The 22,278-nt window shown below is 37.5% G+C and overlaps 2 protein-coding genes across 2 annotated transcripts; both read right to left on the bottom strand.

The window, feature by feature from the left end:
- Positions 1–826: 826 nt before the first annotated feature.
- On the bottom strand, positions 827–7,687 carry LOC306869025 (E3 ubiquitin/ISG15 ligase TRIM25-like). The gene is made up of 8 exons (XM_079415572.1): positions 7,615–7,687; positions 7,215–7,237; positions 6,203–6,796; positions 5,432–5,527; positions 4,800–5,033; positions 4,573–4,714; positions 1,879–1,905; positions 827–1,803 (listed from the first exon to the last, which is right to left on the bottom strand). Exons 2-8 carry the CDS (start codon positions 7,224–7,226, stop codon positions 1,532–1,534), a joined length of 1,377 nt encoding a protein of 458 aa, XP_079271698.1. The 5' UTR covers positions 7,227–7,237; positions 7,615–7,687; the 3' UTR covers positions 827–1,531.
- Positions 7,688–13,964: 6,277 nt separating this feature from the next.
- LOC306870435 (endonuclease domain-containing 1 protein-like) lies at positions 13,965–18,372 on the bottom strand (the record flags this gene model as incomplete). Its single annotated transcript, XM_079417708.1, has 4 exons — positions 13,965–13,973; positions 14,521–14,940; positions 15,294–15,529; positions 18,315–18,372. 4 exons carry the CDS (start codon positions 18,370–18,372, stop codon positions 13,965–13,967), a joined length of 723 nt encoding a protein of 240 aa, XP_079273834.1.
- Between the last annotated feature and the right edge of the window lie 3,906 nt (positions 18,373–22,278).

Raw genomic sequence — 22,278 nt, 5'->3', positions numbered from 1 at the left:
ATTTGCATTGTAATGAATGTTCAGCCACACAACATACTGCCAGCACCTGTATTTATCACTGTAAATGGGAATAATCATCACAGGGGACATCTTTAGGCATGTTTTTTTGTCACTACAGCAGGGTTAACAGCTCAACACAATTCATTTGAAGAGCAAATGAAAGCTGTCTATGATTTTTTTTTAAAAGAAGAAAAAAGTACTCAATGAGTTCATTACAAAAGCAGATTAATATTTTGGTTACCGGAAGTGGATATATTATCTAGTTACTTCTCAAAGAATTTGAATTAATGAGTCATTTGTTTGGCTGAAATGATCAACAGTCTTTGTTCATAGATTGAACAGTTTCATTTTACTGGCTTTGAAAATAATGCTAAAATATATTTTGATCAGTTGTATTTACAGTGTTTCAAATTACAATGGCGTGATTTACAGCATTTTAACAGTTTATAGTGTTATATTTATTAATTTTAGTAATAGTTTATCATTATGAAAAATATATAAAATTGTTTATTTGATAACACTGTTGTTCCAGGATCAACAAAACACATTGGTTTGTGAACTTTCAACTGAACTGACAAAGTGCATGTGATGTTTTTATCATGATGTAAAGTCTCACCTGAACCTGACACAAGTTCTACCCAGAATCCATCATTCGAGTCCTGCGGCTGCCACAAAATAACTCTGTGAGGAGTGTCAAGGACGGGCTGACTCATCGTTTCTCAGAGTAGTTTGCGTCTTGAGGTCTTTAGAAACACCCAAATGCTGACATTTCAAATGCTTTCATCTTATGAACAATTGTCAGTTTTTCTTTTCTTTTTTTCTTCTTCTCAGAGTCAAAACCTGACAAACCTGACAGATTTGTTTCCCCTTCATTCACATATTAAACCCAAGCCCGCATTTCAGAAAGTGACTTATGCAAGCAGTTAGAAATAAAAGTAATTATTTTTCTGAGAACTTCTCCAGTCTCTGGAACAAGCAAACACTTCCCTGTGGATATGCATGTGTAATTCACTCCTCTGTCCTGCTCTCAGGCCATGATTTACATGGACAACAATGAAAGCAATGTGAAAGATGAGACGAGCGGTGTCACGAGTGTGTGGACAGACACGCACTTCCTCTTATACCTACAATTACTGTTAATCATCAAAGATGAGGAGTAATGCTTTATTACATTTTAAAGTATTACAATATATTACAGATTTTAAATTGTAATACTATTTCACAATGTCAGTTTTTTTTCAGTTTCTTATCAAATAAACACAGCTTTTTTTCCCCTGTATTTTATTAAATAAATGCTGCATTTCACATACATAATTGCCTAGTGTAATCGTTTTATTGCCGTTTCACAGTTGCAAGTAGTCTGTTAACATTCATGAGTATTCACATTGATGATAGTTAGATATATATAGATAGATATAGATAGATAGATTACGAACACTCCCAGCTTCTGGGGTTTGGAGGGGAGCGGAAGCTGGACTGGAGGGTCTGACAAAGCTCCGTACATGTTTTGACCGCAGAGCACGATGGCCCATTAACCCTCACTGGGTTTGTAGGACACTTTGCCCTTCCGCTTTGCTCCATCTCTCCCCACCCCCAGCTCCCAGTCCAACTTATTCCCTACCTCCACGACCCAGAAATCTCTTCCCGAAGTGATGCAAGGTTTTCCCAGGACTCCTCCGACCAGGTCAAACTGTTGCACGCCGCCCGGGATGACGTTACTCGATCCGGTGTCACACACCTCTTTACCGTCTTCAGACACCTCTAAGTGCGGATGCGCCGTTTCTGGATCCAGAGTCACGTTTACTGCGCAAAGACCAGATTCTCAGTTTCTGCATGTTTGAGAGATTTGTAAAGTTCAGAAATTGTTCCTACACATACCTGAGAAGCTGTGAATCCTTCTAATTTCTGTAATAAGAAAAGATAAAACGGTAAACAATTTTACAAATCAAATTTACAAGTATGAGACTGTCAGCACCATAATAATGATTTTTGATATACACATTGATATTGTTCAGGAACCATATTCATAAACAATTATATTTCAATGTCACTGTAAAGTGTATTAAACAAAACAAAGGAGTCACCTCTCCTCATCAAAACACAAGATCTGAGGAGTCAGTCATGCCTGTTCATCTAATTAAGTGCACTTAATTGTGTTGAATGTGCTCTTTAAATCTTAACAGTATATTTTAAACTGTTTTTGCAGATAATATAATATTAATAGAATAAAAGACCGCTTAAGTGACTTCAAGAGAGACACTTTCATGACTGTGTTTCTTAACACACTTAAGTACACATTTAAAAATTGCCCTATTTTAAGGTGTCCTTGTTACACGTTACATGTACTTACTTTTACATTTAGTCATTTTGCAGACACTTTTATCCAAAGCAACTTACATAAAGCGATTCATCTTAAAGAGGCAAAAAGACACAGGAAGTGCTTGCAATACCAAGTTTCAAGCATTGTTCAAATAAGTACAAGCTAGAAAGGGAAGGAATAATTTAAAAAAATATATATATATATCATTTAGGATGAAGTCAAGTATAGTGTCGAAAGAGATGAGTTTTCAGCTGTCGTCTGAAAATTGTGAAGGAATGGGCTATTTTTTAAATAAAAATCGCGGGGAAGCATTGCCATCAAGTGATGTCCAATAGTCCTTCAGTGTTTCAGGCATTCATTAACGACGTTTTCAGAGACATGCTGAACTAATGGGTAATTGTATACATCGATGACATCCTGATTTACTCCGAGACTTATGAGGAACATGTCAAACACGTCAGAGCAGTCCTACAATGCCTCATACAACACCAACTGTACGCCAAGGCAGAGAAATGCGAGTTCCATCAAGAGACCATCTCCTTCCTCGGGTATGTGATCAGTTCTGGAGGGGTCGCCATGTATGTGTGTATGACCTGGACTGTTTACTGGACTCTGATTCTCTGCCGCCTGCCTAATCGAATTCAATCTGCCTTGTCATTTGATTATCCTGTGTGTTTGCCGCCTGCCCTGATCTCTAGCCTGAACTCTGACTTTGATTCTGCCTTATCTATGTTGTGTTTGAAGCCCGTGATTGAACTCAGCCTGTTTGACTTGCATTCTGTTTTAATAAAGCTGCACGTGGATCCTAACATCACTGACTCCTCGTTACATCAAGTTTATGTGCGATCTGCGACCTCTAATTCTCTCTAAAAAATATTTTAAACTCTTGGATGTGTGGAGAATTAAACACCCTACTGATAGATAGTTTACGTGGGTTAAGGCTATTGATAATAGAGTTAGTGCTGCACGTGGTTGGTCAGATTTTATATGTCAAAACGTTTTAGTAATAGAGTAACAGACTTTTGTATTTGTCCTATAGGATTTTCAGATCATTATTTAATTTGTATGACAATTGCTATGTCTAAGTTACCTAAGAAGTCTTCATATTGGCATTTCAATGTTAAGTTGCTGCAGGATGCTGTTTTTTGTGATAATTTCAGTTTTAGTTAGTTTTGAAAATGTTAAGCAGTGGTGGGACATAGGAAAAATTCAAATAAAAATGTTTTGTCAACAGTATACAGCTAATTCTAGTAACAGAGTAAAGAATGTGATTGAGACTCTTGAAAAACAAATTAATTTAATAGAATCTCAATTGATGGATACATATGACTCTATATAGTAACTTACGAAAAAAGAAAAGAGAATTGAGTTTGGTTTTAAACGAGAGGGTGAAAGGAGCTCTGGTGAGGTCTCGTTTTCTGTCTCTGGCACAGATGGATGCTCCAACTTCTTTTTTCTTTAATTTGGAAAGTAGAGTAGCTCAACAGAGACAAATGCCATGTCTTAAGCTTCCTGATGGGAGGGTGACCTCTAATGTTTTGGAAATGAGGAATCATGCCATGGACTTTTACTCTAATCTTTATGCTGCAGAGAACTGTGACAATGACTGTATGATATAACTTTTTCAAGGTCTTCCTCAGCTGGATTGTGACTCTAAATTTGCTTTGGATGCAAATATAACATTTAAGGAAGTTACTGCTGCTGTTGGAAATCTCAATATTGGACGGTCCCCTGGAATGAATGGACTGCCAACAGATTTCTATTAGAGTTTCTGGAGTTGTTTAGCCAAGGACCTTTTTGATGTTTTTTTGTGAATTTATAAAGGATGGTGTTTTGCCTACTTCATGTCAATATGCAGTTTTATCACTGTTACCAAAGAAAGGGGATCTAGCTCTTTTAAAGAACTGGCGTCCTGTTGCACTTCTTTCAACTGAAGACAAAATATTTTCAAAATGCTTGTCAAATAGACTAAAAAATTTTTTTAGAGCTGATTGTACACAAGGATCAGTCGTATTGCGTTCCAAAGAGGTCTATTATAGACAGTTAAGTTTATGAAAATATTGCATTTAGTTCACACTTAAGTTTTTTTTTTAAGTACTGTGTATTATTTCCAGTAATAAGTACTCTCTCTAAATGTATGCTGAAGTGTATGTATTTTTCATAAGGGCAAATAAACAGTATAGTATGTGTTTAAATAGGCTTATCCAAGCGCCTAACTCTGTGTATCACAACTCTCAGATATAATCACTCACCGACAGCGCAGAGTTTATCCAGCTGTGTCTCAATCTCAGCCATTAAGGATGCCTTTGCGTTTCTCATCGTGCCAAAGTTGAACTCCGTGTCAATGGAAACCGTCCAGTCATCTGTGAACTCAGTTGGCACAGCTGGACAGGACTGAGAAAGGGCAAAAACACACACTAAACATTTAGCACATATATTATAATTTTAATTCTTAAAATGTTAGTCAAGTTTGACTAACCTGGATGAAGAGGATGTCGTCTTCCTCATTCTGAATGCGATTCAAAGACTCGATGTCCTCCTTGTACTCGATGATGTCTTTTTGTATTTGTTGCATCTTTTCATCCATCTCTTTCTCCAAACACCTCCTCCCCTCCTCCAGAGGAGCGAGCAGCCCCTCCTCTGTTTTCCTCAGTGCCTCCATCAGTGCAGCAAACACCTCCTGTATCTCCTGCTCCTCCTTCTTCAGCAGAGCCTGTGAGGAGTGGACGCATGTTGAACAAAAATGAAATGCATATTCTTGATCTGGCAAACTTTAATCAGACTGGCTTGCTTTACATCATTTATTTGAGTCTGGGTCAGAGTTGTTATTAAATCTAAGTCTAAAGCAAAAATTACGTTTTGATAAATTAGATCAAGCAAAAATAAAATATAATATGAAAAAATATAATCATAATCATAATTTAATATATTATCAATTTAAATGCTAAAATGCAGAATGGCCTCCTGGTTCAAAATAATATGTGAAATAATATGCATTATGCAACACTGAGGACACTTGACCTTAGTTGATTTAGAAAGTGTTGTCAATTAACCTTGGTTGAAGCTTGTTATGATTTTAATACTTATTTGCACATTTTGTACTGTACATACGTGGTATTTGTCAGCTGATTCCTTAAGCTCCTCAAGTTTGACTTCCCTCTGATTGATCATCCTTTCCATCACTTCAATATTGTTTTGCTGCATGGCCTGTACAAACACACACAGACATACACCAAGCTTTCTGAGTACTTTAAATTCAAACAAAATCTGTCAATTCATATACAATCTCAGCGTCAGAAATTAACCAGGCAGAAATTGCATAATAAAATAAATTAAAATAAATAAATAAAAAAGAAATACAATAAAAACCTGAACCAGAGAGTTACAGAGGATTACAGAAAATTGTGTTATTGGCCATTTACTCAAATTCAACATTGAAATGTCTGGTCCCACACACTGCTATATTTCAGACTATGAAAATCGTCCCAAAACCAGTCAATTTTCCTTATCTGAAATATTTACATAAAATCAGGAAAATGACGTTCCTGCAGCTTAGTAAGCTTAGAGGACGCATGGTTTAAAGGGAATGCATAAATTGATGGAATTTATATGTTGAATCAGTGTTATTATAGTATTATGGGAATAGCATCATAGTTTTTGTCAAAAAAAAAAAAAAGTACAATTACATTGTCTTTTTTTATTATTATTTTTATTTTATTTTACGCTTTGGATAAAAGCATCTGCCAAATTTAAATGCATTGATTAAATTTTGCATTTTTCTCACTTAATTGAATTGTTTGCTTTTTTTTGGGAAACATTTCAAACACCAGCTCAGGTGAGAAGATTGATCTGTGTTGTTTCCCGACAGGTTTATGTTCTCACCTGTCTCCTCTCTCTCTCGATCTCCACAGGTATCACGTCTCCACCTATCTTCACACACAAGGTGCAGATGCAGCGCTGGTCACGTCTGCAGAAGAGCTCCAGAGCTCTGCCGTGCGTATGGCACACTCTATGATCCAGCTTCTCCACAGGACTCACAAGCTTATGGCCCTTGAATCTCGCCGTAGACTGGTGAGGCTTCAGGTGCTCATCGCAGAAGGAGAGCAGACAGATCAGGCAGGACTTCTCGGCTTTAAACGTGGGTTCGTCACAGACATCGCACGGAATCGTGTCTCTTTCTCCACAAAAGAGCTCCATGTTGGGTAACGTAGTCTGGAGAAACTCTCGCAGAAGGGCTTCGATGGCTTCGTTGACGGAAAGTTTGGTGGTCACGGGCTCCTGGCAGAGAGGGCACTGCGGCTTGGACATGTTAATGTGCTTGTCCAGACAGCCGTTGCAGAAGGTGTGTCCACAGGCAGTGGAGACCGGGTCTGTCAGCAGGTTCTTGCAGATGGGGCAGTGAAGGTGGTGAGAGATATTCACAGCTGTAGCCATTGTGATTGTTTCGGCTGGTAAACTTGAGGATGTACCGAAGAGCTGCAACAACATCAACAACAATAACAATAGCTGAAACAGCAGTTATGGACCCAAGCACAGAAGTGGCAACATGAGGAGCCAAACAAGCAAAACAGAGCATGAGAACATGGTCGTGATTTGATATATCAAGTTTCAGTGCAATAGGCAGAAGTGTTACCAAGATATTGCTTAAAATAGTGCACAGCTCAACTTTAGCAAATCTGACTATTAGATACATTAAGTCAGTTTCACCCGGTTTCACAGACAAGGCTTAAAAGAATCTGTGGTATTCTGGTCTGTAGATCCGGTCTTTCAAGTGGTTTATGTGGGATATTGTTTGCCAGGTAGGGTACATGACGTGGACTTGTTTTTTAAAAGAATGCAGAATGCAGAGGTTTCGTTTATTTTAGAGCTTCTTGTTCTGTGCATGACATCTTACCGCAGCACCCATGGCGTGTGAGGCTGAAACGACAGCAAGACGAATCATAAAGATGAGACGAAAAGACATTTGAAGTGCATACTTAAACTTGACTTGAGCTGACTTGAACTTGAGCTGACTTGAACTTGACTTGAATAAAAACAACCAGTACTCTTAAAACTCTGGTGCCATTAATGCTGCATTTTGAATCAAATGAAACACAATCGTATCTTGCAGTTTGCTCGTGCGATGGATTAGAAATGTACAAACATGATCGGACAAATCATTATCAGGTAACATACCGAAGTTTGATACTTTTTAATACAATAGTAAAAACAACAGAATGAGCAATAATAAGAGTGACCCTTGCCTTTGCAAACACCACTAATGATCAGGAGAGCTAAGCAGAAACCAGACTTACCTTGATGGAGGTATCAGCTGTGGGTCCTTCTCTTCAGTGTTTCATTTCTGCTTCTCTCTCCTCCTATTTATGTACAGTAGACTTTCGTTTTCTCTCAATGTCCATCCATTGACATTGACTTTCATTCCCGGAAAAAGAAACCCCTCCCAGAAGTTACACACTCCAGTTTTACATACATTTAAATCATTTGCACAGGGTGTGTGCATCTCAGCTTTTGACACACATGCATTTATTGAATCAAAAGCACCATATATCCAGCGTCCATCGATGACTTTCTCTCTCTTTACATCCTTTGTCTATTACTGTATTTTATTGTCAGTTGACTAAGCGTTCGTCTCATACACACAACTTGTATTATGCTTTTTTGTTATATTATAACTTGACTCTCCACGTCCTCATTCACTTTTATTAAACGAAAAGAGCAGCCAGGATATTATTCAGCATTTCAACAAAAGTGTTAAAACTAAACATGTTGTGACCTTTTTTACAATCCATGATGTTTCAAAGCAGCCTTCCAGAACATTATATATATTAACAATTTAATGCATGAAGTGAATGTGAAACCAAATGAGCATTTCACCATGAAAAGAAAGCTTCTGGGGAAATAAAACTAATATGCAGAATATGAAAATGAGTGAGAGATGAAAATACATTTGTCTAAGTAACACTGCTTTAATTCTGTTTTTTGAAATGACAGTAATAAGTAAAACTAAGAAGGCAATGACCAACAGCCCTGATGTTATGAGACCTTGCAGTATAAATATTAATTTAGAAATGGATCTAAGGAGTCTAAGCAAGCTCTTTTAAAGCAGGACCTGGACAACTGGACACTTAATATGAGCCAGAACAATGCCAACAGTTATACTAGATAGGTCAACATGAGACTAATCATATCCATCATCTCATTAGGAGGTGTTGAGTGACCCCATTATAGAGACCTCAATACACCGTACACAATGACGGCAATCAGTGGATCGTGTTTGAGTATGAATGGGTCATTTTTGAGTAGAAAACAGTAAGTTACTAAACCTAACAACAAAAGCAACCATAAAATAGTGTAAATACAACTCAAAAACAGTGAAACATTTTACCTTTTGAATTATTCACGCCCCAGTGCATGATGAGAATAACAGGATCATAACTTAAAGAATCCTTGTAAACATAACAAACAATTCTAAGTAAAATATGTTCAAACTTTAATTTCTACAAGCTTAAATTGAGTAATAATACAAAATGTACTTTAATTGTTTTCATTATTGGCTGAACTAAATTATTTAATGTAGAAATTACATTTGTTTTTATGTAGTATTTACTTCACCACAAAATCATTTTTCTCAGTGTAGATAGCTGCCTTGATCATTCTTTTAATTAAATGCATTTAAAAGGCAAGAAGAAGAAACGCCTGTGAAAGTTTAAGAGAAAAGAAATGAATGCAAGTGAATCAACAAATATACACACACACACACACACACACACACACACACACAGACACACACACACACACACAGACGCACGCACACAGACACGCACACACACACACACACACACACACACACACACACGCACGCACGCACGCACGCACGCACACAGACACGCACGCGCACACACACGCACACGCACACACGCACGCGCGCGCACGCACGCACACACACACACACACAGACACACACAGACACACACACGCACACACACACACACACACACGCACACACACACACACACACACACACGCACGCACACACACACACGCACATAAAACACACCCCATACACACAGACACACACAGACACGCACACACACACGCACACACACAGACACACACACACACACACACGCGCACGCGCACACACACACACACACACACACACAGAGACACACACACACGCACACACACACACACACACACACACAGACACACACACAGACACACACACACACAGACACACACACACACACACACACACACACACAGACACAGACACACACACACACATATATAAATTTGTTGCTTCACCTGCACTCATTTCTTTTCTCTTTATGTTAATCTTGGGTTAAAAGTAAACCCTCAATTCTCCTGCAAAATGAAACTTTACATTCAAAACAATGTTATTTCTTCTCAAAATGGTATTTTGTTTTCAAATGACACACACAAACCATCATATGAATAGACATTTATAAGAACCAGCTGAACACTGATGTGCTCAATGGAAAACACTTCTTCTCCATTCATCATAATGACTTAGGCCTTTTTTTGGTTCAGTGTTACACTTACTACAGACAGTACATACATAAGTGTGCTGTAAAATATTTGAGAATATTGTTTTTATACTCAGAACACACAAATACACGGTAAAATTTTATTTTATTTTTCCCACAAAAACAATGTACACAGTGTACATCCCATTCCCAACCAACACAAAGTTGCACATACACTACATACAAAACAACAGAAGAATTTACTGTATACAGTTAGTCAAAAAAAAAAAAAAAACTATGCTGCATCCTCTCTTCTGTTGCGGTCTGGCCACAGCACCTCATCCACATCACAAGCAATGTTTTCCCTGGCCAAGCAGCGGGGGAAATATCGCCTAGCATGGCGATTCCAGCCATGAAAAGCATCAGCTGCTATATCTCCAAATGCATCCTCCATGGCTTAGCGTTTGTGGATTTCGGTCATACACTTTCCATCTCCAGTCAGAAAAACATTCCTCAATAGGATTGAGGAATGGAGAATATGGAGGGAGATAAACAACTAAAAAGCGTGGGTGGGCAGTGAACCAGTTACGAACCAGAGCAGCCCTGTGGAAACTTACGTTGTCCCAAATGACAACGTACCTGAGCTGCTCTGGGCCATCTACCTGATCTGGTGGAATGAGTGTGTTGTGGGGTGTCCAGGAATGTGATCAGATGGGCGGTGTTGTAGGGGCCAAGGGTAGCATGGTGATGGATGACGCCGTGGTGGGTAATCGCTGCACACATTGTGATGTTCCCTACGCGCTGGCCAGGGACTTCAACAATGGCACGCTGGCCGATGATATTCCTTCCCCTCTTTCGTCTTTTTGTGAGGTTGAACCAAACCTCATCAATGAAGATGAACTGGTGCTCCACTGCAGCCACCTCTAGCTCAAGGACTCTCTCAAACACACATGACAATATCAGAAATAGACACGGAGTGGTCACTATTGTGAAGCACAATCATTATGATTACAATATTGAAATAATTTTGCTATTATTTTTCTTTGTATTTGCCGTAATGTTATGGCGTTGTTTTCTAGGACCATGTTCATGATTTCAGTTTCCTGTTCAGAAGACGGAACGTGTTCCCGACCACCTTGTGTTGGTAATCTTTCAGTTCTGCCAAACAAATAGTAAAGTACTGTAAATACAAAGTAGGTATACATTTCCTAAATACTTGAAACATACTTTACAGCATTTGTACAGTCCTACAGAACAGTCCACAGGCAATACTGTACTACTGTACTCATTGAGTACTGTATTGATATGCAGTACTGCAATTTTCTAGTGAGAGTAGATTTCTTACCTATTCTCATTTCGGAAAGTCCGGATGATGGATGCTACAGTGTACCTGCTCAAATTTGGCTGTACTCTTTGCCCAGCCTCCCTCATTGTTAGACCATGGGTGACCACATGATCAACCAAAGTGGGTCGGATCTCATCAGAGATTACGGTCCTTGGCCTTCCTCGTCCTCATCCTCGTCCCCGTCCTCCTCCTCTTACTCTCACTCCTCTGGCTCTGCCTCTGTTTCCAATGTTGGCATCCATTGCTCCAAAACAGAAGAGCTCACCTGTTGCACTTTTATGCTAAAGCTCTGATTGCTCATTGTAAAACTGTGTGACGGGTGTTTGCCCTTGTGATGAGTCAGTGTGCATATTTGAATGGCAGTGTGTTCCTTGTGAAAAGAAGATATTTTCTGCATGAAAATTGTGCCAAAAGCAGAGAATTGTGTGTAGTGTTTTGAAAAAAGCAGAATTGGTTCAGGGGGTTGGTGAATGAGTTACATGTTGTGTTCATTGTGTCTCAAGTACCAGAAATTGTGTGTAAACAATTGAGAAAAACTGTAATTGTCAAAACAAATGTGCTTATGTGAAAAAAAGTAAAGTAAAAAAAAGTCGTGACGTATTGTCAAGTATGGTGACCCATACTCGAAATTGGTGCTCTGCGTTTTAACCCATCCAAGTGCACACACACAGCAGTGAACAAATGCACACACACACACACACACACCGTGAACACACACCGGAGCAGTGGGCAGCCATTTATGCTGCGGCACCCGGGGAGCAGTTGGGGGTTCGGTGCCTTGCTCAAGGGCACCTCAGTCGTGGTATTGAGGGTGGAGAGAGCGCTGTACATTCACTCCCCCCACCTACAATCCCTGCCGGCCGGGGACTCGAACCCACAACCTTTGGATTACGAGTCCGACTCTCTAACCATTAGGCCACGACTTCCCCACGAAACACATTAAGAATATAACATAAACAAAAATATTATCCATAATGCAAAAATATAATTCAAATGGTTTCATGCAACAGACCACCACAGGTGTAGACTCAATATTTTTGAATATTTTGTTTCAAATGGCCACAATTATACATGTGTTACAGTTGCCTTCATATACTGCTGAGGCCGTGAGAGACCGTATGATTTTATGACTAAATAAAGCGGAGAGAGTAAGTGCTTTTGTTGACATCCCCAGCAGATTATAACCACATCAAGAAATTAAATATCAAATAAAAATAATAATAGTAAAAAATAATAATAATATATGTGTGTGTGTGTGTGTGTGTGTGTGTGTGTGTGTATGTAAGAAATCTAACACCTTATCTTTATATATATATATATATATATATATATATATATATATATATATATATATATATATATATATATATATATATATATATATATAAGGCCCACAAACTTCTTCAACCTTACTGTCTCATACAATAGTATATAATAGACATATTATGAGGAGTGGTGTACCCCTTCCATCCAATAGGAATATGCATTATATTTGTGCGTCATATAAGACACAAACATGTTTTTATAGAAAATAGAAAATCAGCAGAATGTTTGGGAGTATGATCTCCTCCCAGATGCATCCTGTTATTCTAGCTGATTAAACATTAAAACCCCTGAGCAAGCAGATAAAAACAAGAGATACAGTGATGGAGAACTCAGAGAGAAAGAACACAAAGAGGCAAACTCATAGAGATATTTGGAAAAGAGCATGGTATTTTCTAAAAATGTTCATCACACTTAAGTTCTGGTGTATGGACTAATAATCTACAGGAAGTACAGTAGTAGATTTCAAAACAAATATAATTGATCAAATCCACCCCAAAAAGTGTTATACCACTCTCCAGTCTCCTGAGTACTGTATACTATCTTCTGTATACTGAACTGTAAGGAAAATATGAAACACCTCATTGACATGAATGTTTCTTAACTCAGTAAAGGTGAATAGGGTAAAAAATAAATAATAATAATAATAATAATAACTAATAGTTATCGCCTTACCCAGCTGATTGATTACACTGATAATTGCAAAAAAAAAAATTGTATTACAAGTTTCCTAAAATGTTAGGTTTAAATATGCAAATGAGTAATTATTTAATGAACTATGCTCTAATTGCATACATTTATAGTACAAAAATCTAAACACTGGATGATGTCAGTTTCAAAATTCTTGTTTATTTATTTATTTTTTGACAGATTAGAGTCAAACGTTTTTACAGAGGGAATTTTGAGCATCTCATTTTTGTCACAATTCAGAAAATGCTTAGAACGGACAGAAAACACTGTATTTTCACATTTTGGGGGGGGGATTAAAATGTTGTGTATAATCAAGCAAATGATATATGAACAAATCCCATAAATGTAAAATCCTTTAGGATATAGATAGGAATAAAAATGTAACGTTTGGTGTGTGTGAGTGCTGCTGAAGTGGAGATTTATGGCTTAGTGTAGTAGAAAAAAACTCATTTTGAGAAACGGCCTTTATATACAAATAAATATATACATATTAATTTAAATCTATTAACACAAATAGATAAAGTGTTATAAAAGAATCACTTGACAGTGTCTTTTGGATGTTGTCTTTCCAATAGTCTGAAAAAACACTTTATGAAAAGCCAAAAAGCCCAAAATTTCAAATTTGAAAGGTGCATGAAAACAGTGTTTTTGCCTGCAGTGTCTCCCCTTAAAGACAGTATATGCCATTAGATAAAACACAGGCAATATCTTTTCCCTTCAAGGTTGAGCTGCAGCACATCACATTCACACAGAATACTAATACAATCTGATTCACTGTCAATAGCAATTAGTGGTGCTATAAACTCTAAAAAGAATCACAAATGTTAAGCATATGTTAGCGTATGCGGTGCGTTTGGTCATTTCATGTCTCATACAGCCATCATGAGAACCAAGATGAAGAACAACAAATTTTTAACTGATAACACTTTTTTTTTTCCTTTAATAAAATATAACATTTGATAAAAAAAATTACAAAACGAGTACATATTTATTTTCAGGAAGCCAGGCTGTTACTGCATTCCTGACATGAGCCAGGCACGTCTCAGACTTTGATTGTAGCATAATTACCAGAATAGATACTAGTTTTAAGAAAACTATGATTAAGTATTCATTATAAAATAATAATCATAATCAGAGATAATAGGCAAGTAGATAAACATGAAAATTAGATGAGGAACATTGGTGTCTGCTATGGTATATTAGCTGCAATTAAACATTATTAGTTGTAGTTTTTGGTTACTTGTATATTCTATTTAGTTACATGTATATTGCTGTGGTATGACTGGAAAAATTTGTATTTGGTAAAAATGCTTGAGTATGTCCTGAAGATCTTTTATTGGTAATTCCCTCACTATGCCATTGTTGTCCGGTCCGTAGTAGCCCTTCGCTATGTACTGATTGGCCTTTTGACAGCAGGTGGCTCTCCAGTAAAACTTTGACACAGTGACTCTGTTATTCAGTTTGGGGATTTGGAAGTCAGGAACTACACCAGTCACCACATAAGCCTTCTTATCACAGGATTTCAAATCTTCAATTACAGCTTTCTCATGTTCCAGCCAATTTACCCGATTAAAACATTTTTCCTGCGGAGCCGCATTGGTCAGTGTGGATGTGGCCAGCATAGACAGATGATTGTAGGTGTGGAGCACAGGATAGAGGTGACCTTTGTCAAAGCCAGTACTATCCGCATAGTCTTTATTCAGAGCCTGATTAATGCCAATATTTAGATTTCGGCCTTTAGGCCGCATACATGGCTCATTTTCTCCATCCAGCTAAAGGGAATGAGAAAAATAGTAAAAAAATAAATAAACAATAAAAAATAAAAATAAAAAAAGGTAAATAACTCAGAAATAATTTATTGTTATTGCAAATAACTTTTAAGAACAAATATGCACTTTCTGTATCTCTATCAGCTTTGATTTAAATTGCTAATATAATGACTTATGTAATGATTTTTAAACAGGCTCCTCAAATATTCCCTCCATTTGCCATTAGTCCCACAAACAGATAGTCCCACAAACTCTTTTTATGAATCAACCTTACAGTGGTCTGCGCATTTAACACTGAAATGTTTGAGTATCTTAATATCCAAAAATGACACACACTGAATTTAAACAATATTTACCTGAGGTTCAATGTACCAGGCGTCACATCTCCCAATATTTGGGCTGTGAAACACATACGCAGAGTAGACGGGGATCTTCCAGGTCGTGCTGTACAAAGTTGCATAAAGATAATGTTGCTGATCTTTCTCGTCCCAAAGACACTGACAGATGGGCTTGACTGAAACGCCCCATGGTGGTGTGAAGTCAGGAGGTGCGTTGTTAAAAAAGAACTCCTTGCACTTACTAAAATTATTATCTACAATTTCACTCAACGTGAAGAAACATAGAGAAGAAAGTGACAGAAGAAAAGCAAGCTTTCTCATGATGAGCTCTGAAATTCTCTGTTTGCCTGAAAACAGAAGAGAGTCTGCAGACAGGAGGTGAATGCTAGCCTTTATATAGTCGAAGGGGACGGACGGGAATCACATTGTAGTTTACATTGGTGATTTATTCATATTCACATTCATATTTTCCTGAAATTAAAATATTCAAACAAAAGAAATGCAAACCCAATACTAATAGAAGTCAAATAATGAAATCAAAATTACAAATTATTCAAACTATTTTACATTATATATTAAATTATAAAATGATGGCTTTTACATGGAGTCTTTTATTAGCAATTTTATTTTTTATTTTTTTCATTACTGATTCACCTAAATAATTTTTAAGTTTCGTTTTTTAGATGAAATCCAAAAATGAAACCAAGAATGACATTTGTAATAATTAATTTGTTGAAATGATTAAAAAGCTCTGCAGTCTCTCAACATTCACTGAATACAGTAGAAAATATTTAATTCACAAAAAACATCTTCATCATTTTGACAGCACATGCGCTGCAAATGCTCACAACACATGCAAATTAAGAAACGCTGCAAATCCTCACAACACATGCAAATTAAGAAACGCTTCAAATCCTCACAACACATGCAAATTAAGAAACGCTGCAAATGCTCACAACACATGCAAATTAAGAAACGCTGCAAATCCTCACAACACATGCAAATTAAGAAACGCTTCAAATCCTCACAACACATGCAAATTAAGAAACGCTGCAAATGCTGACAACACATGCAAATTAAGAAACGTTGCGAATGCTCTCAACACATGCAAATTAAGAATTTGCAGCGTTTCTTAATTTGCATGTGTTGTGAGCATTTGCAGCGTTTCTCAATTTGCAGGTGTTGTGAGGATTTGCAGCATTTCTTAATTTGCATGTGTTGTCAGCATTTGCAGCGTTTCTTAATTTGCATGTGTTGTCAGCATTTGCAGCGTTTCTTAATTTGCAGGTGTTGTGAGCATTTGCAGCGTTTCTTAATTTGCATGTGTTGTGAGCATTTGCAGCGTTTCTCAATTTGCATGTGTTGTGAGCATTTGTAGCGTTTATTAATTTGCATGTGTTGTGAGCATTTGCAGCGCATGTGCTGTCAAAATGATGAAGATGTTTTCTTGATTTGCTGGTGTTTTTTTCTATTTGCATGTGTTTTCTGAAGTTGCAGTGCGTTGAGCTCTCTCGGCCACCGTATTTAATGCCCTAGAAGGTATTCCAGCGATCTAACTGTAGAGGACTCTAGAAGCAGAAATATGCAAGCGAGGATTATAAACAGAAGAATATGTTTTGTTGAAGCTAGTGAAGTTAGTGAACGTATGCAGTGTTTCGTGTATGCTGCTGTGAATAAGCGCTTCTGTGATGTATGCAGACAAAAGAAAAAGAGATTAAATGAACCCATCAAACTATGCATGCCTGGAACTTCATTTATTTCGGCATGCAACACAGATATTAAATAAAACTTTAGGACTATGCAAGTTGTGTGAGATAACCCTAAATAAAGCTGCCTTAACTGTTCTTTGTTATTTAAATAAACAAAATCTCATAAGACCACGTTCAGCTCACATGTGTTCCTAAATTCAAAATATAAGTCTTGTAAATATAATGGAGGCCAGCTGCTAACACCATGTCCTAACTACACGCAATAGTTTTTGACCTAAATAGCCGCGACGGCGACACATGGAATTTTACGGTGCCCAGGAGGGGCTGGCTTCGGTTCACTTAGTTTTGTCGTGAAAAAATGGGTGGTTATCAGCCCATTCCCGACCTCATGAGTCTCAACCAATTCTTAAAGGTACTCTCATTCAAAATGATTCACCGAAGGTATTACTCGAATGGTTTCAGGCCTTAGCCCCCCTTTAGTTACAGGGTATCCAAATTTTTCTATATCCAGACGATTAGTTGATCTGCATCCCCACTCTAAATCAAGGAGTAATGGACACAGAGAAAGTACTGGCCCATATTCAATCCGTTCCACTGTAAATTGGAAGAACAGCAGTCTCCAGCCTCGACAACAAGTGAACTTTCTCAGGATCCATTTTGATTCTGTGACAATGAATGCACATCTCACCTCAGAGGGCCAACAGTCTGGGGAAAGCATTAAGACATTTCCAGTCAGGAAAACTGGTGAATGTGCACAAATTACAGAAGTTGTTTGGCTGATAGCAGCAGCATCAGTGGTGATCCTTCTGGGCCTGTTGACAGCACGTACAGTGTTGGTTTAATTCATTTCATCTCCATCCAAAAAAGACAAAGGAGTAAAGCTGTTGGTGACACAGTTCTGCATGAAGGCTCTGCTCCCCTGGAAGCTCCATTGATATTTGGAACACACAAATGTGCTCGAACTAAAGGCAGTTTCTTGTCCCAAGGGGTTGCAAGAGTTCATTCATCATAAGCATGTTTTAGTGAGAACAGGCAGAACCTCATATGGTGTATCATATAATACAACGAGACACTGAGCAATGCTAGAGTCCCATCTATTTGGGCCAATTACTCTCTAAGCTGGAAAAAAAAATTCTAACTGTTGTGTGAACACTAAGGTGGACCCAGTTCTCTGCCACTTGTCCTTCTTTTTTACAGTTCAACTGGATCAACACAAGGCAGCCAGTACAAACAAGGGTTATGCCTTGGCTATTTCAGCATTTCATGAAGGGCCAATGACCAGCTATTAGGCAGACTTCCTTTAATAAGTAAGTTTCCAAAGGGAGTTTACCTGTGTCCAGATCATACTCTGCGGGGACCTGCCTCTTATATTGAACTCCCAGTTCCATATGGAACATAGTTATGGGCCTATTGTGAAAATAGATTGACATATGTCTCTCTAAATGGATTTCTCTCTGCTCTGCTAAGCAGGTAGGAGAGCTCTGTGCTCTCTCTGTTAGTGGAGATTGTTAGCGGTGGAAGGCAGAAATAGATCGTAAATTATGAATATAACTATGGATGTATGAGACAGTTACTATCCTTGTCGCTCAGTCTTATAGATCCATAGTTATATTCATAACTTACGTTTTGTCGAGGTAACGACATCCTTATGTCGTGGCCTCGAGATGTTATGTTGAGGGAACCACATCCATTTCTCGTGGCCACAAGTTTAATGTGTAAACAAACCTACGTGACCATAGCAACCTGGGATTATCAGGGATTCATTAGGGGCCAAGCACCGAAGGTGTGTAGGCACCTATTGTGTTTGTTGTTATTAGGATTCCTATTATTATTATTCTTCTTCTGCCATTGCGTCTATGGCAGCCCATAGAACCGCTTGCGGGAAAGTTGTAAGATTTGGCACACTGATAGATGATAGTGTCAATAGTAACCACAGCAAATTTGGAGTCTATAACTCCAAATTTGGAGTCTATAACTCCAAACAACTCAAACTCTCTAGCGCCACCACTAGTCCAAATTTTCAATTTTGTTATCCTAATAACTTTTGAACCGTAAGCCACAAAATAAAAATTCTTTCCTCTGAATCCTTGGCTCAAGCCGAGTCGAATGAAGTCTGAAATTCAAAAATCGCAAGGTTTAGTTTTTTCGCTATCTTCAATTGTTCGTAAAACCTACTTTGTCGAACTCGTCCTAGAAAATTTGTCCGATTCTCACCAAAATTGGCTCAGATCATCTACAGACCATGGAGGCAAAAAGTTATGGAATTCAAGTTGATTCGTCCAAGCGTTCTCGAATACCACACTAACGAATTCGCCGAAAAGCATGCAAAAAGGGATCTGAGGCTGTATCTCCGGAAGGGTTTGACGGATCGACACAGAACTTGGTGTGTGTTATAATAAGCATGACCTGAGGCAACAGGTGTTTTGGCAGTGTGCAACCTAGTGGTCAGGAGATATGAAAAATGCATATTTTTGCTTATAACTTGTGAATGGTTTGGCCAAAAATCATGGTCTCTTTAGATTCGGTGCATCATGCAGAGTCCAACCATATCCAATTTTCCCATGTCAGCCATTTTGGGCGTCGGCCATGTTGAATTTTGTAGTAAAATGCTATATTTTACGAACGCATTAACGTATCATTACGAAACTTGGTATGAGTAATCAGCACGATGCCCTGAAGGAGCCTGAGAAGTTTTGAAGCAGCGCCACCTAGTGGTAAAATCAAATTTTCACATGCTTATAACTTTGGGTGGGGTTGACATATTTTCACAGTCACCTTTTTAGACTCCTGAATCGTTGCCCAGTCCATCGATACCAAACTTGCCAGGTTTAGCCTTATGATTTGTGCTACGTTGCATTTTAGCGCTTTAAAAACATCTGGCAGTATCTTAGAAATCGTTACTCCGATCGACACGAAACCACCGTAGGAAGTTCGGAAACTTAGCGTCCCAGCTATAAGTTCTTGCCCAATTGCTAAAATGTTGATAGTAAGTGGCACAAAAATGCAAATAAAGTCAACAGTCAGTAATTTTCCATCTACTTACACACAAATATGTTTATAACTCCAAAACAAAATTTGATATTTTCACCAAATTTGACACACACATGTATGGGCCCACTCTAAGGACACGCAAAAAATTTGGTGGGATTGTGCCTCTTGGTGGCGCTATAATCGAACAAAACATGAAATTATGATTAAAAATGCGATATTTTACGAATGAATTGGTGTACCATTCCGAAACTTTATATGTGCCATGGAGACCATAACCTGAAAGTTTTCCAAAAGTTTTGAAACAGTGCCACCTTGTGGTCAAAAGTTATAATGAAATGTCAAATAAATGCTTATATCTTTCTGTGAATTTTGCCTATTGTAATGAGACTGGTATTAATAGATTCCTTGGGTCATGCTGAAAACAGTGATACCAATGTTGCCATAGTCAGCCAAACTTCCTCTCTGCTCTTTTAATTTTCTTTAAAAACCTACTTTTTCTAACTCCTCCTAGACCATTTTCACCAAAATGGAATCATATCATCTTCAGACCAAGCTGACAAAACATTATGGATTTCATGTTTTCAAAACGGTTTTCACATACCACAACAACAAATTTGAGGCATGATGCCAAAATGACACTTGAGGCAGCATCTCTGCAATGCTTTGGCATATTAACACCAAACTTTGTGTGTGCTGTATCTCACACAGAACACATCACATCGATTTGACAACGGTGTCACCTGTTGGTCACAAGTGAAAAGTCATTCAATCATATTACTAGTAGTTTTAAATGATTTTTCAGCCATTTGGACTACACTAATCTTAAAATGGCTTCAATTACTAATTTCTGCAGTTGTTCTGATGCTTTCTGCTATGCTTGGCTCCTACTTTTGCTGCTGATGTGCTTGGCCCCGCCATTGCTGCTTGCAGCTATATTTAATATTTTATTTTGAATTAAGAAATTATTATATTAATTATTATAGAAATTATTACATAATTAAATTATTATATTGACCATAGCTACCGGACTGTAGGCAATTGCACGCGATGTAACCAGCATTCGAATTCAGTTTATCACAAATAGGCTAAATGTTACATAAAGTACATCAAATAAAATAGACCTACAAGGAAACATTTTTATCCATCCCACGGCCATGACATAATATCACGTTCCCAAGAGTTAATATGTCGTGGCCACCGATGATGGCCCCTCCAGGGCACCGTAGAATTTCTAATTTGGAAATGGTTTCTATTTCTGGACGTCGCGGCTGGAACAACATACAAACTAATAACAGTAATAATCTCAGGTACTGATTATTATTATTATGGTCTTATAAAAATCTCTTTAACCCTCTGGTATTGTTCATTTGGGAGTCACACTTGTGTTGTCCGGAGTCAAAAGTGACCGGACACCTGAAATGTTTTTGTCTTCTTCATTAAAATCAATAAAAAATATTTTTGTTGTAAAATATTTGTTTCATTTTTATTTTGTATCTTGATATAATTTCATGGTACTAATTAATATTTATATTTTTCCATTGAAAAAATTTAAATATGTTAACTTATTTTTCAATTATGGCAGTAATTCATGTTAAAATATAGACAATGCCTTTAAAATCCTATTTTTGAAGTCAGATTAATACCATCTGGTTGGAGTAAAAAAATAAAAACATCTGCAAATCTATGGTTTAGCCACTGGATCCCTATATAGCTCTATATAAAAAGCTTATAAAGCTTTGGAGTGTCTATTTTGCACTTTTTATATTTTTAGAGTGTAAATTTGAATTAATTTATTTTTTATTAAAAATAAATTTTATGATCACAAAGGAACTGCCATAAAATTAATTGAGTTTTGTACCATTCTGATTAATTAGCACTTCTTAAAATTTCAAAACATTTTTATTTCCGGTCTAAAACGACTGAGCAACATCATGCGGTTAAATAAAAAAAAGAGACTTTCTTAAGAAAGCTTAATATCAAATGCCTTGATATCAAAATAAAGTACCAAAATAAGTGGTTTAGTCTGACAATATCTTCCTGGCACAAATATGGACCAAATTAGATACAGTAGTGCAAGCAAAATATAGTTTAAATATATGTTTTTCACACATTACAGTGAAGAACATCGTGTAGAAGTTTAGGGACATGAACTAGTGTAATAATCTACAGAAAGTACAAGACCTGGTTTACATTTTAGTCTAGGACTAGGCTTAAGTGTTGTCTGTGAAACCAGGGGATAGAGTTTGAATAAAGTTACAGGTGTAATGCGCCGACTGTCCTGCAGGTGGCCTCATAACTCTGTC

The sequence above is a fragment of the Barbus barbus genome (assembly GCF_936440315.1).
Source record: "Barbus barbus genome assembly, chromosome: 1".
NCBI lineage: Eukaryota > Metazoa > Chordata > Actinopteri > Cypriniformes > Cyprinidae > Barbus > Barbus barbus.
This window is presented reverse-complemented; position numbering and strand designations above follow the sequence as displayed.

What these genes read in the sequence shown, in the direction of transcription:
- LOC306869025 (XM_079415572.1), bottom strand. An exon ending in TCGAGAGAGAGAGGAGACAG is followed by an intron (nt 5,528 to 6,202) that starts GTGAGAACATAA and finishes GTGTTTGTACAG; the next exon opens with GCCATGCAGCAAAACAATAT. An exon ending in AATCAGCTGACAAATACCAC is followed by an intron (nt 5,034 to 5,431) that starts GTATGTACAGTA and finishes CACTCCTCACAG; the next exon opens with GCTCTGCTGAAGAAGGAGGA.